The 19,311-nt window shown below is 38.9% G+C and overlaps 1 protein-coding gene across 1 annotated transcript; it reads right to left on the bottom strand.

The window, feature by feature from the left end:
• Nucleotides 1–14,039: 14,039 nt before the first annotated feature.
• Nucleotides 14,040–16,013, bottom strand: LOC127123695 (uncharacterized). Its single transcript, XM_051053898.1, has 3 exons — nt 15,881–16,013; nt 15,360–15,793; nt 14,040–14,156 (listed from the first exon to the last, which is right to left on the bottom strand). Exons 1-3 carry the CDS (start codon nt 16,011–16,013, stop codon nt 14,040–14,042), a joined length of 684 nt encoding a protein of 227 aa, XP_050909855.1.
• Between the last annotated feature and the right edge of the window lie 3,298 nt (nt 16,014–19,311).

The raw sequence follows: 19,311 nt of genomic DNA, 5'->3' as shown, positions 1-19,311 counted from the left end.
ACACAGTTCTTAGGACCCAACTCTTTCCTTCCTTTCCTATGAACCTTGTGCCAAGCGCGGACCATCCTAGCTTTCAAACCTTGGGGATCTTTACCCTCCTAAAAGAACACACCCTCTAACAGAATGTTATTAGGTTTATCCTTTAGGGGGAACCCAAGCTGACGACGTGCCAAAACAGGGTTGTAGTTAATCCCACCGCATGTACCAAGAAGAGGTACATTGGAGAATTCACCACAAGAGTCGATAATATGCACACCATCATAAGCACGGTTGTACCAAAAGATATCATTATTAGTGAGAGACATAAGTCTCGTGGACCACCGTAAACATCCTTTGTTCTCCTTGAAGGCGACCGTCTGCGGTAAGTGAGAAATAAACCACTTATACAACAGAGGCAAACAACACACAATGGCGCCACCACCCTTTGCATTCCTCATATGCAAAGAAAAATAAGTGTCACCCAACAGAGTCGGAACGGGATTAAGAGTAGAGAAGATCCTAATAGCGTTCACATCCACAAACTTGTCGATGTTGGGGAACAATACTAACCCATAGATGAGAAGTACAAATATGGCCTCAAAGGCGTCCTCACTCATGGCCTTCCCATACATAATAGCTTGAGCAATGAGGAACTCAGAAGGGAGACCTTGAATTCCACCTTTGGTAGTCATATGGGAACCAATCAGAGATTCATCTATGTGCAACAAATCAGCAGTCTCTTGAGAAGTAGGAACCCTTTCTAAGCCACTGAACGGCAACTGGTCTAGAATTGGTATACCCATAAGATAGGCATACTCCTCAAGTGTAGGCAAAAGCTGAAAGTCCGGAAAAGTGAAGCAGCGATACAAAGGATCATAAAACTGCACCAATACACTCATCAATCCTTCATCCACCTGAGTAGTCAGAAGAGAAAGAAGCTTCCCAAAACGAGCCTTGAAACCCAAGGGATCTAGTACATAGGATGTCAGATTCCTTAACTCTTTCAAATCTGGTTGTCTGAAATTGTACTTCTTTGTATTCCTTCTTTGTCTTTCCATGTCTGAAAATTTGCAAATAGACCTCTTAAGTTCCTTGAAAATTTTCTTCATTATTGATGATATGGATGCAAATGGGTGCATGAATGCATGAATGCAACAATCACACTCAAGGATCAAGCAAAACACACCAAACAAAGGTCATAGGATGGATCATATTATCCTTAATATCAATCATCCATTTTGGTGGATTATGGTTCACACCTTATCAACACCCAAGTTCCATTGATATTATGGATACATGAACGGATCAACCACGAATCAAGGGTTTGTTGCAAGTCACGAGCATGGAGTCTCGGTTAAGAACCACCCAAAGGGAGTGTATTAGGGTTTAACCTGCCAAGCATGTTCTACAAGAGGTTCCCATAGTCATCATCCCATCTTTCGGATATTATCGGAGGAACGACTACTCGTATTCCAAAAATATTCTCAAAAGAGACTCTTATGAGTGTAGTATCGCGTAACAATCATATCAAATCTTACACTTGAACAACTTTCGCACTACATCCTAAGAATAGGCCAAGATGGGCTTGGTAAACTAAGGTCCTTGGCTTCTAAGGTCCATATTGGAAAGAGTAATGTCTAACCACAACTACTTGTGTGACATTATTGATCCCAACATGACCTCCACCAAGTGAATGGACTTGCAAGTCAACTTGCTAAGGAATAACTCCACACAAGTCAACAAGATTATGCCATTCTCCTATCCTAAGTGCACTCGAGTCCGGGTATAGAACTCATCTCACAAAGATCACCAAGCATACAAGGAATTAACATTCAAGCAATTCAATCATTACATACAATACAGTAATCCCAAATTGCACAAAAATATGTCACAAAACCATACAATACAACACAACAAAATGTGAAAAGTAGGCAGAACCCACTAGGGTAGAGAAACATCCCCAGCGGAGTCGCCACTTTTCTGTAGCGGGGTATTCGTTACCATTAGAGATATTGACTAAATCCAAGGTAAACCATACAAGTCGAGTCGCCACCACACTTCTATTTATCCAAAGGAATGGTAAGAAAGCGAACAAAAACCTAAAAGTTTTATCGAATCAAAAACTAGTAAAAGAGAGTCAGAGATCTGGGTAAGGGGGTTGGTTATGCAATGGGAAGGTGTTAGGCACCCAAAACATCCTAGGTACTCCTAGGGAGCCCTTTTCACACTTGTTCTAAGGTTGTTGTTTTGTGAAAGTTTATTTGTGCAAACATGATTGAAGAGATGAGAAAAGAATATACAAGTTTATTTACATTTTGTGTTTGAATGGATGAACCCATTGCCTACGTACCATCTTAAAAAAGATTAGGATCAAAACCTCGTAGTTCGGGGTAAAAATCTCAAAACAAGTTGGTGAATTGATTTGGTCCAAAAGCCTTAAGGTCTTTTGTTATCTAAGGGAGAAAACTCAACCTAAAACCACAAATCCACCATGTGAGGATAGCTTCAACATGCTAGTGAGGGGTTAACCCTATAATAAGCATGGAAGACTCATTGTCCATCACTAAGGATATAGGTGAGTATTACATCTACCACAAAGATAACTCAAACCTAATAGCTAAAGGTTATGAAAATTTTGATTAAGGAAGTGGCCATTGAAACCACAAAAAGATATTTGGATGGGTTATATTTACCAATGAAAAGCATTTACAAAATGGTCAAAGTTGACTTAAAAGATTCAATTCAAAATAAGTATTATGAAAAGAAAGTTTGAAAATCAAAAGCATAAGGCTTAGGTTTCTAATGTTGAAAATAATTGTTAAATGTTTGCACAAAAGTTTTGGCTTGGGTTAGAGTGGAGAGAAGAAGAAGAAGGGCTAAAGTCCTAAGCATGCAAGAGGTAAGGAATGAGAAACAAAACCACAATGGAGTTCCTCTCTTGAGATCATATTGATGATCCAAGTAGCTCCCATCCTTTGGAATAAGCAAGCAAATAAGCAAAAACTCAAGCAATCAACAATCAATGAATTCTTGGATAAGGCTCCTCAAGGTATCTTGGATCTCTCTCTCTTAGAAGCTCATGGTAATGGTTCCTCAATTAAGCTCAAGTTGGAACTCCTAGCACAAGAAAACACACATCAAAAGGTTCTATAATACAATCAAAGAATGGACAAGAGGGAGTTTAGAATATGGTCTTTTCAATGTTCATCCTTAAGCTTTAAGCATTCTAAAGGCATGAGGCTTAGTTGCTCTTTGACATTTAAGCACTCTAAAGGCATGAGGCCTAGTTGCTCTTCAAACTCCATTTGCTTGGGTAAGGTCCTAAAATCTAAGTCCATTTTGTCCAATTCTTTGCATTTGGTTCACAACAAACAGACAAACACAAGCACAAAAGTATATACACAATTATATGCTCAAGTGAGCAAAAGGCAAACGGCAATAACATAAACATGTGCTCCAATGAGCAAAGGAAAAAGCAAATGAATAATATGTGCAAGAATGGTAAATTGCATAAGAGTAAAGTGCATAAAGTAAATGTTAATTGTTAGTGGTCAATAGTTAGTGTGCCATAAGACAAAATTTAGCGCTATGTTAAGCAATCGTAATTGGACTTATGTAGAAGTCACAACTATCTGAGGCCGGTCAATAATAATGTAGGCAACAACACAAGTTAGAAGCCTTGATTAGTGAACCAAGTTCCAACAACTTATCATGCCAAAAAGAAGAAGAGAATTGATCTTGTATTGCTTTAAGTCTTTTGCATGATTTAGGAAACAACCTATCCTTAATGCAAAGCCATTCACTTGATCAATTAATCAAGATGAATTAGATTTGGATCAAGGAAGGTTAAGTCTCCCTAATTAATGCTAACTTATCAACCTTCAACTCATTGATCAAAAACAAAAAAGAAGAAGAAGAAGAAAGAGATGAATAATGGAAAAGGAAAGAAAAAAAGTAAGAATAAAGTGCATAAGGTGAAATAAAATGTACCAATCCATGTGTGTTGACCAAATGGCATTGAAAGTCAAAGTCAAACAATGAGAAATCAGAAATGAGATGAAGATTGGAAGTCAAACAATAAGCAAAATATTTTTGGCATTTTTAATATTAAAATAAACTTGAATTAAAAATAAAAGGAAAGGTCAAACTTCAAAATCACTTCAAATCAACCTTGAAAGGTCCAAGTGATTTATCCCAAGTTCAACAAGGTCAACCAAAGTTTGACAAAAAATTTCAGCATTTTTAAAAGTCAGAAACTATTTTTAATCAACTAAAAATGAATAAAAATAACCTAATTGAACTAAAATCTCAAATAAATCTCAAATCAATTAAAAAATTGATGAGACTATTTTTCATAGATTTATCATCATTCAAATAGGTTAGGAAAATATTTTTGTATTTTTTGAATATCAAAAACTATTTTAAATGAATTAAAAATAACCAGAAAAGAGAAAATTCATAAAAAATATCAAATGACAAAATAAAAAATATTAAAAATCAAAATTAGAAACTAGAAATTATTTGGGGAAGAATGCAATTGGTCCCATATTTTTTGGATTTAAAATGAAAGAGATATGATTTTTTGAAATAAAAGGAAATAAAAGAAAATAAAAGAAATTAAAATCAAAAAAATGAAAAATAGGAAATATCTGGCGCGTTGGATCCAGTCTCATTAATTAAGCTGGCACATCCAAGGGCTCTAGCATGCGCGCGCACCAAATGTCTTAGTCAACTGAGACACACGAGGCATTAAATAAAGTCATAAGAATGAGAGGCCCTGATTAGATCTGGAAAACAAATCCAAGGGTCCACAATTGATCTGACAGAGAGACGGCCACCGGAGCCACCTTCTTCTCCGGTGAGCATGAAGATTCCGGTGACATTTGCAGGTTTCAAAAGCTTAACCAAAATACACGATCCATACATCATTGGAAAGCTGGGATGATGTACATCATCCCTGTACCACTCAATTCCACTCTAGATCTCTATATTGAGAGAAATCAGAGATGGAAATTCTGTGGTGTTCATCATGAACTTGATTGATTTCAAAAATTAAATGCACAGTAATGATGCCTCCATTGAGAGGACTTCAGCCAACACAAAATCCAAGCAAATAGATCAATAAATGGTGAGTTTCGAAGAGAAAACCAGTTGAAGAACAACCTTGAATTCTGGAGATTTGAGCTCGCTTCCTTGCTTCCTTTGGCCAAACAGAAAATCTATGGAGTAAAGGATGGAGGTCTAGGAACTTTAGATCTAGAAATTCAACCTGATTTAGTTGAATTTCAGATCTGAGAAATTGAAGAAAATTGGAATAGTTCCTTTAGGTGTGGCTCGGTTTTGATTTCTGTAGCACTTCAGGTTGATTCATGGATGATATTTGAATGGAGTGAGGCTCTTATTTATAGATGGAAAGGCAAGGCAAGTGTGATTCAATCCGTGTGCATGGAATTGGATATTCATTGCATGGGCTTGCATGATCATTCAAAAGGCCCAAATTCAATGCCAAATGCAATCTGAAATCATACCAAAGTGAAATGGACGTGTAATCTGAATGGTAATTGCTTGTGCATGGAATTTTGAGGTGTTATGCATAATTGAACCAAAAACTTCTCCTCTTTGAAAATACCATTTGCCAAATCCAAACATGATCATGTGAGTAATGGTTGGAAAGGTTTTGATGTAAGGAACAATTGTTATGTTGGGCAAAAATCCATTTGAAGTGTGGAAATTGGTGAAATTTGAATTTAAAGTGCAAGGTGCAAAACATGTAAAGGTAAAGTTTCTAAATTTGGCCAATGTTCAAGCCCTTCTGTTACAATGATGCAAACCTCAAATGAAAAAACCTCCAACATCAAAGTTGTAGATCTTCTCAATACAATCAAAATGGACTTAAATTTTGCATCATTTGGATTTTTGATGAAAGAGTTATGGGCACTTGAAGTTGGACTTTTTTGCCTTTCAATGCCTTTGGTCCAAAGTGACCTATAATGTTTTGCATTATCACATGTATTTCCTTTGAGATTTTGAAATTTTGTTCAACATAACATTTGAAGTTGACATCTTAAGATTTCCAATGCATTTTATCCCACCTCAAAATCATAAAAACGAATGAGTTGTGTCCTTGGGAAGTTGACCCAAAATTAGGGTTTCAGTCAAAATGACCTATAATGTCTTGGAATGGATGATGACCTTCCAAGCTTCAAATCAATTTTTGATGAAAATTGTTGTTCATATTGTCCTTAAGAACATTTTAGCTTTTGGAATCATATCCATTTGACCAACACATAAAAGGTTAGGTCTCAGTGCACTTCAAAATAGTCAGATGAATTGACTGATCAACTTCTCAAGTCCATGACTCATCTCTTGATGAATTGATGATTGAGGATACTCAAATAAGTTCAAATATGCATGAAATGATGGATTAAAGAACTTCCCTTGGTTGTATTTGATCATGGGCTGAGGTTGCTTCAAGAGCAAGGCATTATGGTACACAGATGAATTAGGGTTTCTTGAGAAACAAAACCTCCAACCCTTTGACTTGCTTTGATCAAAATGATGAATTGAGATGCTAGGGAGGTATATTTGATGGATGAGATCTTTGGGAGCCATTACCATGCTTGCTTTCCTCTTCACTTGACCCTATCTTTGTACCAATGATCTTCTTGAAACTCTTGACCTTGTTGATTGCTCAAGCTTCAAACAAAAGATGTTAGTGACATATTTTTGTGCTTTTGGTTAGTAAATAAAATAAAAAAAGCAATGATATACAATTCAAGCATGCTTGGTGATCTCAAACCACTCTCAAGAAGTCGCACCCAAAGGTAAAGGGAACCAAGATGATTATGATCCTTGAGGCTTTGCAAATGCAATGTTATGATGCCATGAGGGATCTTAGGGCCAAAATTGGGGGATGGTTAAATACCATGGAGACCCAGATTTTTAACCTGAAAAATGAAAATGCTATGATATGATATGCATGGGTGGACGAATTATATATTTTGGAATTTATCTGTTAGGGACATGGTGGACCTTTAACAGGAGATGTTATAACAGACAAGCCAATCTGTGGGGAATTCTGATGGCCCACAGGAAAAATAGACAAATAATGTAAAACTAACTCGTTGGGGATAACAATCCTGCTGGAGAGTCGGGCACACACTGGGGAATACTCAAAGTGAAAGTTGATAAACGACACTTAGAATACAAGATATTTCATCAGTAAGTTCACACATGACTTACTAACAACTTGAATAAGAAAAATATCCACAACAGGTTCATACATGACCTGATAACACCTGAATAATCAAAGAAAAAGTTTCTTCAAAATAGGTTCAGACATGACCTGGTAATACTGGAATAAAAGGTTCAACGACGGGTTCATACATGACCTGATAATGCTGGGGAATATCAAGAACGGTTCTGACAGCGAGTTCAAACATGACTTGACAACAAACAGAAAGATTCAAAAAGAGTATATCAACAAGTTCATACATGACCTGATGACAACTTGAACATTCTTGACAAATCTGGAGATTTCTTACAAGAAAATCATCCGATCAAAAATTCTAGAAATTATTGTCAATGAAAGAGTCAAAATGACCACTTTCCAGGAAGTTCCAGTTACACTTGGACTTCAAGGGCGCTGGTGACGACCAGACTTAAAGATACCATTTACAAATGGATTTGACAGGTGCTGGTGACAACCAGACTTTAAAAGGATACCAGTTACAACTGGATTTGACAGATGCTGGTGACAACCAGGCTATAAAAGGATACTAGTTACAACCGGATTTAGTAGATGCTGGTGACAACCAGACTTTAAAAAAGATACCATTTACAATTGGATTTAGACAGATGCTGGTGACAACTGAACTTTAAAAAGATACCAGTTACAACTGGATTTGACAGATACTGGTGACAACCAGACTTTAAAAAGATACCAATTACAACTGGATTTCAAAATGTGCGCCAGTTACAACTAGGCTTAACAGACAATGCCAATGACAATTGGACTTGCAAACCAGAATGGTGATAACCAGACTTATCATACCATTTACAAATGGATTTAAGATAATGTTAGTTACAACTCTGATTGGGGATACCAATTACAATGGGATTTAAGATAAGACGCTGGTGACAACCAGGCTTTAAAGAGATACCAGTTACAACTGGATTTTAGCATTTGAGCGCCAGTTACAACTGGACTTAACAGATAATGCCAATAACAATTGGACTTGCAGACAATGCTGGTTACAACCAGACTTATCATACCATTGACGAATGGATTTTATCAAAGCGCCAGTTACAACTGTGCTTGAGGTACCAATTACTATTGGATTGGAGATAAGATGCTGGTGACAACCAGGCTTTAAAGAGATACCAGTTACAACTGGATTTTAACATTCGAATTCCAGTTACAACTGGACTTAACAGGTGATGCCAATAGCAATTGGACTTGATAGAAAATGTTGGTGACAACCAGATTTAAAGAGATACCAGTTACAACTGGATTTGAATAGACGATGCCAATAAAAATTAGGCTTAAAAAAATGCTAGTTACAACCAGACTTTAAAGGATACTAGTTACAACTGGATTTGGTCAAAGACACTGGTGACAACCAGACTTAACAAACGATGCTAGTAACAACTGGCCTTAGAGGTCAAGGGATACAATCAGCAACGAGACCTGAGATTATGAAAATGAGCGCGAAGCACTTCGGGCTATGCATGATTTGGATTTTGCTTATATGCATGATGTATGAATGATCACGATATGCAAATGCTGACAATATGCAGACTGGAGATTCAGACGGCTTTATGTGTGATACTGAATCTTCAACACCAATCAAATCAACCAAGGGAGTGATGGTAGAAATGCATCAAAGGAGGATCCATCAAGCTGAGCAGTTACAACTGGCCCAGGGAGAATGTTAAATTCGTGCTCTCTGGAGATATGTGTTGATTATCCAAGAGAAGTCTTGCAACTTGAGATTTTCGGGGAAAGACGAAAGGTTTCCTTTTCAATATTTCCACATGTCAAAGCACAATTGTGTTTCTCAATATGTTGAAAAATTCTTTTTTGAGTTCAGAATTTCATTATTAACAAATAAATGACATTTTGGCATAACAAAGAAAATCAGAGAAATACAACAAATGATAGAATTTGATAGGCAAACTTGTATTTATTCAAGAATGGTAGCACACAAATGGTGTAGCTCCATGGAATGTTACATATTTGAAAATGGCAATAGGGAAAGGTTTACATTGAATCACAATGACTACTACTATCCATAATAACAATGACTCCACAAAACTTCGCTTCTGAAGGGAGTAAATGGATTGATCTTCCATCTTTAGCTCTTCTGTGTTGATTAGTGACAAACTGATGCAGTCTATGCCTTTTGTCCTTAATTTTTGCCTGGATTGCCCTTTCAGGTTTTCAATCCATCGGGACGCTCCTTTTTGCCTAAGCCGCCCTTTCAGGTTTTCAGCTTACCGAGCTACCATTTTTTATTATCCCTAACTTTTGCCTGGACCACCTTTTCGGGTTTTTAGTCCATCGGGATTTGTTAGGAATAGTATCTTTTGACTGCATCAGAGTTCATAGGGTGAAGAAGCTCTTCTCCATCCATAGTTGTGAGAAATAGAGCACCTCCAAAGTATGCTCTTTTTACAACATATGGGCCTTCATAGTTGGGAGTCCACTTCCCACGTGAATCTTTGTGTATTGGCAAGATCTTCTTGAGCATGAGATCTCCTTCCTTGAACTCTCGAGGACGGACCTTTTTGTCAAACGCTTTCTTGATTCGTTGCTGGTACAGTTGTCCATGGCACAGAGCGGTCATACGCTTCTCATAAATGAGGTTAAGTTGATCATAGTTATTCTGGATCCATTCAGCTTCGTCTAGCTTGGCCTCCATCAATATTCTCATTGAAGGTATCTCTACTTCGACTGGGAGAACGTCTTCCATCCCATAGACTAAGGAGAATGGGGTTGTCCCTGTTGAAGTGCGGATTGAGGTCCGGTATCCATGCAAAGCAAAGGGGAGCATCTTATGCCAATTCTTATAAGTTTTCACCATCTTTTGCAGGATTTTCTTGATATTTTTGTTGGCGGCTTCAACACCACCGTTCATCTTTGGACGATATGGAGAAGAATTATAGTGGTCAATCTTGAAACTCTCACATAATTCTGTCATTGTCTTGTTGTTCAAGTTTGAATTGTTGTCTGTAATGATCTTGCTTGGGATTCCATAGCGGCAGATAATCTCTTTCTTGATGAAGCGAGTAACCACATGTCTCGTCACATTGGTGTAGGAAGCAACGTCCACCCATTTAGTAAAGTAATCAATGGCGACCAGGATGAAGCGGTGACCATTGGAAGACTTAGGCTTTATAGCACCAATCATGTTGATGCCCCACATTGAGAAAGTCCAAGGCGATGTCAAAACATTCAATAGTGTTGGCGGTACATGCACTTTGTCAGCATAAATTTGGCATTTATGACATTTTCTTGCATAGCTGAAACAATTGGACTCCATGGTCAACCAATAATAGCCAGCTCTCAAAATCTTCTTGGCCCTGGCATGCCCATTAGCATGGGTTCCAAAGGATCCCTCATGAATCTCCTTGATCAACAGGTCTGCTTCGTGTCTATCCACGCATATGAGCAGAACCATGTCATGGTTTCTCTTGTAAAGCACATTGTCGCATTACGCGAAAAACCGGCGGGAAACGAAGAACAACAGAGCCGCCACCGTGCGTTATTTATCCCAAAAGAGGGAAAGGAAACGCTCAGAGTAAACCTGGAAAAAGCATGGTCTCGCGACCAAAGAGAATGGGATCGGGAGTCGGTTATGCGAAGGGAAGGTATTAGCACCCCTACGCATCCGTCGTACTCGACGGGATCCACGCGCAATAGGAAGGAAAATGGTTGCTAAAACACTGCTCAAACACACACACACACTGGCTGAAAGAGACACAAGAAAACAAACAAGACTGAAACTGACTCGGCAGGACATCGCATCCTGGGCCTACTTAGTCTATCAAGCATAGACATCAGAGTCTAAGTAGTTCGGACTGGGGAAACGACACATGCTCGCTAGGATATCGCATCCTATGCATACGTATCTCCTTTGGACGAAGGAGAACCAGAGCATTCGTAGCTCGGCTAACACGCACACAAACAAACACGGGCGAAGGCAAACGTGGAGCCTGAATGCCAATCACTGGACTTACATCAGCATCCGAACCAAAACACACACACTGGAACCCGAACGCCACTCGATGGACTTACATCAGCTTCCAAGCACACAACAACACAAAACAAAGACACGGGCGCCCGGAGAGATCTGCTCATCTCCTGCCTACGTACCTCTTCTGGTATGAGGATCAGGGCGACGTAGTTCCCCTACGAAGGGACACAGGACTAGCCTAACCAGATGACAGAGGGAAACACAACTAGGGAGACTACGACTCGAGCCTAGCTGTTATCATGCAAAGTTGTCCCTAAGTCAAGGTTTCTAGCTAACTTGCATAGGAAGCAAGCCTATCCTATTCAACACAAGTAAACAGCAAATCAAGCATTCACAAGTAGCACACACTATATGCACACAAATGGGGCTCAATCAAAGGGTAAGACTGCAAGAGCAAGTCATCTGTACAGAGGTAGTGTTAGCTCTTAACCTTGCCATTGAGGGGCTAAGGTGAAGCTGATGAAAGGAGAGTGAAGATAAGACTTCACAGCTCTTATCCCTGGCCAGGGAGAGCTTCAGACAAAGGAGCGTGGGTTCAGAATGTGGGAACCCTTCTACACTCAAGACTCTGACACAACTGTACATTGTACAAGATCTTGGGTTTGTGTCCCAATGCATCAACACAATGGTGTGAGCAGAGGGACGACTCAACAGAATAGCGGGAGATAGATTGCATATCCCTTGGGTTCCGCCAATTGCCTCATAGAGGTCTTTACCTGCTTGGGGACAAAAGTAAACAATCACAAACATCGCCTCTTAAGGAGGACTTCAGACAGGTGCCTGGCCAAATAACAGGCCAGGTCTTCCAGACTACATGGAGACAAGAATGTTATACCTCAGTGCAAATTGCTTATCAAGCAAAGCAAAGCAATATTAGCAACTAATGTACCTGAAATCAATCAAATATCATCAGTATACCAATCACATAACTAAACAGCAAATGGTTCACAATTAACTATAAACAGACAAACACAATCCAATGCACCAAGGTGCAAGCAACTCAAAAGCCAAACATCCTACAAGACAAAACAAGTTAGTGTACAATGTCAAATGATATCTCAATCAAATGTGAATCCACCTCCTTAAGGTATTTTGCTTCATAACCTGAAAATCACATTCAAACATGAGATACAAGACCACTAGGACAAGCCTAGGGTCAAAAGGATGGAAAAATGTTAAAACAGCAAGTGAAACATGATCAAAATCAAGGTAATTCAATTAAAAAGAGAACCTAATTGGCCTCACATCAAAACTATGCACTAATTTCATTTTATGCACAATCTAAGTCAAAGTAGTCAAGTATGAACCACATATGAGTCAACAGCATGATCACAACCAAACAAATATCAAAACAGCTCAATAAATTCCACAAAAATTCTATCCTAAACAGAACATATTCAATGAGCTACATGTCAATTTTCATGCAATTTGGACTAGTGGAGATATGGGAATTAAATCCAACATGTCATGGCATGCAAAAATCAACCTAAACTAGGTCACAAACCAAGTGTCAATTTCAATCAATTGTAAAACAGTGAGATCAAATGGGAAATGAATGGGACCAAAGCAAAAATGAAGTTTAACATGTTAGGAAGCACTCCACCAAATTTCACATTCATATGGTAAGGGATGAGTATTTAACAAGTCATGTAAGTTTGTCACTCAAGAAACAATCCAAAAATGCTAAACAGCAATCAAAAATCCAAATCAATTAGAAAATGGATCAATTAAATCCACAAAAAATCAGGGTGAAACCTAACATATAAAAGTCATCTCATGCAAAAAATCAGAGCCATAGGAAAAGCATAAGCATGGAAAATTAAATCATGAAGTCAGCATAGCATAGTGTGACACATATTGTCACACTCAAAAAGAATAAATCATATCTATCAAACCAGAGATCCAAAAATCACAAATTATACATCAAAATCTCCAGGAATGTGTCAAGAATCATCATATGAAATTTCATTCAATTTGGAGCTAGCATGATTATTTGGTGATTAAAATGGTAAAACATACACATATGTCACACATGATCAAGATCAATATACAAATCCAAAATTCTACCAGGCACAACTTACACTACTATGCCTAAAAAAACTAGAGGAAATTTGGGATCTAACAAAAAAAGTCCCAATTAATTTGGAGTAATATTGGATTTTATATGAATTTTTTAAGATTTGTTATATTTATTGAATAATTATTTAATGTTAATTAGGATTAAATATGCTGCAGTGGCAGAACCGTAAATATCTAAGCCAAGCCAAAAACGCACAGTGGCGTTTTAATGCGGTGGCGGCTTCTTACTGGTCCAAGCTAGCGCCAAACAGAGATTTGAAAATGGCCAGGAAGTGAAATGGATTGAACGCAGTAAATTCCCAGAATTTCTCGTTCTTCACCGCATGTTCATATGTTCATCATCTCCAACTTCCGTCACGAGCATTTCTTCACCAAATCGCGCAAGCCTTATACCAATCTCTTCGTCTCTCAACGTAGGTTACGGATATGGTCACGAAAACGTCCAAAGATTAACGTACAAAAAGATCTAATCGAGAGAAGTTTCACACACAAATATTCAGATCAACATATCTAGCTCAATACTTAACGGAATCGCGCGATTCAAACATCAAATTAACCTACATTCCACGAACTATCTAAGCCATATCTTGATTTCACGAATTAAAGATTTCGAAAAATCAACTTCTTGAAGCGCAGCCGTGAAATTCTCGTGTTTTTGGCCTTGATTTGTGGAAACAGATCACGATTGATGATGTATGAGGTGAATGGTGAAGAATTATGAGCTCAAAGATGCACGAGGAAGTGAAATTTTACAGCTGCCATGTGAGAACTCAAGCTTGCAACAGTTGGAAATGGTGCGGTTTCTTGCTTCAATTCCTTCAAACAGAACTTCAACAGTACCTACACATGAAGATTCAAACAAAAACTTGCAAGAACAATGGCGAATTTTGATGAAATGGTGAAAAAACGCTTATGTGAAAATGGAGAAAAAGTGAGAGAATTTTGAGGATTTTGATCTTAGATCTGAAAAAGTGATTATTCCCCTTGAGTTTCTGTTATAATTAAGCTTATATATGATTGCCTAATCCACCTCATAATCATGATTAGCAATTTTGGATAATTAGCAAAATGTGCACTTGTAAGCAATTTGGCATTTTTGCCCTCGGAGAATTCCATGCAATGTAACAGTGATTTTTCAATTTGAACAAGTCACAAATTTCATTTAGAAGCTATTGGAATTGGTCCCATGTCAAAATTCCATGTAATTTGAGTTTTGGACCATTTTGCCCTTGGTTTTTAATTAGTACACTTGAAAAATGACCTTTTTATGTGAAGGCTTTTGGCAAAATGTGATGATGGATTATGAAAGTACATGTTAAATGTGGTTTTCTCAAAGAAGAACCATCCAATTTGGCCATTCCATGTGGAAGTTATGCCACTTTGAATTTAGGCATTTTCTGAAAATGATTGGACCATATCTTGCCAACCACACATGGGAATTGAGTGTTCTTGGACTTTTTGGAAAGGCAAGAACAAGATCTTCAACTTTCATGTTGGACAAAATTCCATTTGAAGCTTGTATGATGAAGTAATTTTGGGGAGAAAAACTTTCCATTTTGGGCAGCTGAAATTACAGGTCACCTGCCATTTTAGGAAACTTCTTGTCTGACCTCCAATTCTTCAACCTTGGTCTTTGGTATGTCAAATGAGACTTGTATGGACATGAATGAGGCCCTTCAAACCATCTCACGCCTTCCAATCCATAAAATCAGGCACAGTTGACCACAGTTGACTTTCTATGGTTCCAGCTGAAATTCAGCTTGACTGATGACTTCTGAGCATCCAATATTTGTCCAAATCACTTCACAATGATCCTTAGACCATATGAACTTGATAAATCAATCCTAGGGCTTTGCCTCAATGGAAATGACACATGCTTGCTTGTTCGACTGATTCTCCTGACCAGTTTGACTTAATTTGTCAACCGAGCTTGCACTTGGGCAAATGGACAATGCAATGTTATGCAATGGACCAGGTTATGTTAATGACCTAATATGAAATGCATGTACAAAAGGTAGGGTGCAAATTTGAGGTGCTACACACATCATTGCTCAAAAAGAATTTGGACGATAACCTCCTCATAGTTTTCTTATCCAACAATGTAGCATCTTCTGGATACTCTTGACTTAAAAGATATTGCTTGATGTCATGAAACCATGGTTTACCATCAGTTTCTTCTCCAATCAGCTGACAGTAAGCAGACTCATATCTTTGCTCGATTCGAATAAGTGGAGCTTCATTATGGAATCTGACTTGGTACATTGATGCTAATGTTGCCAAAGCGTCAGCCACTTGATTCTCTACTCTTGGGATGTGATGGAAAGTGATATCATCAAAGTATTCTATCATCTTTACAACATGAGCACAATACGGGATCAGCTTCGCATCACGAGTTTCCCATTCTCCTTTGACCTGATAGATCACCAAAGCTAAATCTCCATACACCTCAAAGATCTTGATTCGGAGATCAATTGCGGCTTCAAGACCAAGGATGCAAGCTTCATACTCTGCGACATTATTCGTACAATCAAAGCACAACCTTGTTGTGAAAGGAGTAAAGCCACCATTTGGATTCATCAAAACAGCTCCCACATCATGACCACTGTAATTGGAAGAACCATCGAACGTGAGCTTCCATCGAGATCCTGGTTTTGGTCCTTCATCTGGGCCTGGGATCTCACAGTCCTTTATCTCCATTATATCCTAATCGGGGAAATCAAACTTCAATGGCTGATAGTCTTCAACTGGTTGGTGAGCGAGATACTCTGCTAACAATTCCCTTGATTGCCTTCTGGGTTACGTATTGGATGTCATACTCTGACAAGAGCATCTACCAACGGGCAAGTCTTCCAGTCAAGGCAGATTTCTCAAAGATATACTTTATTGGATCCATCTTCGAGATCAACAAAGTAGTATGGCAAATCATATACTGCCTCAAACGACGAGCGGCCCATGCTAACGCGCAACAATTTTCTCCAAAAGCGAATATCGACTTTCACAATCTGTAAACTTTTTGCTCAAATAATAAATAGCATGCTCTTTCCGACCAGTTTCGTCATGTTGCCCCAACACGCATCTCATTGACCCTTCAAGCACAGTCATATACATGATTAATGGCTTTCGTGGGATAGGTGGAACCAAAATAGGAGGCTCTTGCAAGTATTGACGGATCTTCTCAAAAAGCACTTTGACAATCAGAATTCCATTCAACAACTTGATCTTTTCGAAGCAATTTGAAGATAGGCTCACACGTGGCCGTCATATGTGAGATAAACCTTGAGATGTAATTCAAACGTCCAAGGAAACCTCTAACTTCTTGCTCGTTGCATGGAGTAGGCATTTCTTGTATAACTCGGACCTTGTCAAGGTCTACCTTAATTCCTCATTGACTAACGATGAAACCAAGCAACTTCCCTGAACGGACACCAAATGTGCATTTTGTAGGGTTTAATCGTAATCTAAACTTTCTGAGGCATTCAAATAGCTTCTTCATATGGCTTAAATGGTCTTCTTCATTCTGAGATTTAGCGATCATGTCGTCAACATAGACCTCTATCTCTTTGTGCATCATATCATGGAAAATAGTGACCATAGCTCTTCGGTAAGTTGCCCCAACATTTTTGAGACCGAAAGGCATCACCTTGTAGCAAAACATGCCCCGAGGGGTAATAAAAGTGGTCTTCTCCATGTCATTTGGAGCCATCTTGATTTGATTGTATCCCAAAAAACCATCCATAAAGGAGAATATAACAAAACTTGCAGTGTTATCTACCAGAGTATCAATGTGTGGTAGAGGGAAATCATCCTTTGGGCTAGCTTTGTTCAGATCCCTATAGTCAACACACATCCTCACCTTGCCATCCTTTTTAGGCACAAGTACAACATTAGCTACCCATTGTGGGTACTTCGCCACTGCGAGAAAACCAGCATCAAATTGTCGTTTGACTTCTTCACGAATCTTCAGAGCCATATCTGGTCTCGTTCTTCAGAGTTTCTGTTTTACTGGCGGGCATTCTGGCTGAAGCGGAAGCTTGTTCTCAACGATGTCGGTGTCTAGACCTGGCATATCCTGGTATGCCCATGCAAATACGTCCACATATTCTTGTAGCAGCTTAACCAATCTATCTTTGACGCTTACTTCAAGTGTGGTGCCGATTTTAACTTCTTTCTTCTCTTCCTCTATGCCAAAGTTGATTGTTTCCATCGGTTCTTCATGTGGCTGAAGGGCTTTGGACTCGTGCTCGAGCAGCCTTGCCAATTCGTCGGGGATGTAACAATCTTCCTCACCCTCTTCTTCCGCTTGGTAGATAGGGGAGTCAAAATTATGAGAGGGAGTAAAGTCATTGGATTCAACGGGGTTATCATTTATTCTGCATGTTTGAATGATTGATTTCTTTTAGAAAAGTAAAAATAAAAGATGCACAAATGAAAAGTTTTTGTTTTTGAAAAGATTGCCATTTTCTGAAGAGAAATAAATGAATAATAAGAATTTAACAAAATATCTTTCATTCACTGATAATGATTATTTGAAAATGAGAAGGGGCCCTACAACATGATCCATTAGCCTTGGGCAGAGCTAAGGATTTGAAAGAAGAAGAAAAAAAACAATTATTACTTTGACAAAGGAAAAATTTCGGGGATCTCAGTCGCCTTCTAGTTGTTCAAAGTTGTCTCACACCGGTAAACCAAACATGGATCATCTTCGTCTTCGGTGTTGTCTTCAATTGCATTGACCTGATCTCCATGGATGAATCTTGTGCTAAGGGATACTTCCTGGGTGCTTCGGGTGTTGTCCTTTGCAGGTACTCGGGCTCCTTTCGCAGCGGAAGGAACATATCCCAGACCAAAGCGATCATGCTTCTCACGAATATCAATAAGCTGACCCCAACCTTCAGGGTTTCCTCCTTCAATACTAGACTTTGCGCTTTTCAGAGAAGCGAAAGACGAACAAGCTTTCCCAATCGGGTCCTTCATTTCCACAAAAGTGGCATTGGCTATTTCAAGAGCTTGGAAAGAAGTTTCCAAAGCGTCCTCATCAGCCTCGATATATCTAAAGGATGAAAGGTGACTGACCACGAAGTCCTCCTCCCCAGAGATAATAGTCAGTTGATTATCCACCACAAAATTCATTTTTTGGTGTAAAGTGCAGGTAACTGCCCTTGCAGCATGAATCCAAGGACGTCCTAGCAAGCAGCTATACGCTGGATTAATATCCATGACTTGGAAATTAATCGGGAATACGTGAGGGCCAATCAATATGGGCAATTAAACCTCTCCAATCACGGTTCTCCTGGAACCATCGAAAGCTTTCACTATCAGGGCACTAGGCTTCATAGTTGGTCCTTGATAAGATAACTTGGCGAGTGTTCTTTTTGGCATAACATTCAGAGAAGATCCGGTATCAACCAAAACTCTTGCCAAAGCATCATCTTTGCATTTTACCGAGATATGGAGAGCATGATTGTGATTTTGTCCATCCTCAGGTAATTCCTCTCCACTGAAGCTCAAAGTATTGTAGGCTATGATGTTCGCAACCACCCCATCAAATTGGTCAATTGTTATGCTTTGCGTTACATGAGCTTGGGCAAACACCTTCAACAAAGCCTCCCTATGGGCTTGGGAGTTCAATAACAGGGACATAATAGAAATCTTAGATGGTGTTTGATGCAGCTGATCCACCACTTTGTAATCACTTCTCTTGATCAACTTCAAAAATTCAACAGCATCCTCAGATTGGACCACTTCGGGTTCTTTAGTGGGAGCTGCGACTGTTGATTCCTTGTTTGGCCCTTGAGGAGTCACATTGAATTCAGGTGTATAGATTCGACCGCTACGGGTCATTCTGCTCATTCCTGCAATATTGGTGACGTCCTCACTCACAGCTTCTGTCACTTCGACGTCTGCATTTCCTTCAACAACCTTATCCACAACGGTAATATCATATTTCCAAGGTATGACCTTGGTGCTCTCATATGGAAAAGGCGTGGACATACAT

This window comes from Lathyrus oleraceus, chromosome 2 (assembly GCF_024323335.1).
Source record: "Lathyrus oleraceus cultivar Zhongwan6 chromosome 2, CAAS_Psat_ZW6_1.0, whole genome shotgun sequence".
NCBI classification, from domain to species: Eukaryota; Viridiplantae; Streptophyta; class Magnoliopsida; order Fabales; family Fabaceae; genus Lathyrus; species Lathyrus oleraceus.
Note: the sequence above shows the minus strand (reverse complement) of the source record. Positions and strands in the feature narration are given on the sequence as shown.

Excerpts from the sequence above, each read along its gene's own strand:
- LOC127123695 (XM_051053898.1), bottom strand. The coding sequence starts at position 16,013 with ATGGAGATAAAGGACTGTGAGATCCCAGGCCCAGATGAAGGACCAAAA. Across the intron at positions 15,794-15,880 it reads TGTTTTGATGAATCCAAATG|CCGCAATTGATCTCCGAATC; the intron begins GTGGCTTTACTC and ends TTGGTCTTGAAG. Across the intron at positions 14,157-15,359 it reads AATTCTTTTTGAGCAATGAT|GTACTGTTGAAGTTCTGTTT; the intron begins GTGTGTAGCACC and ends CTTCATGTGTAG.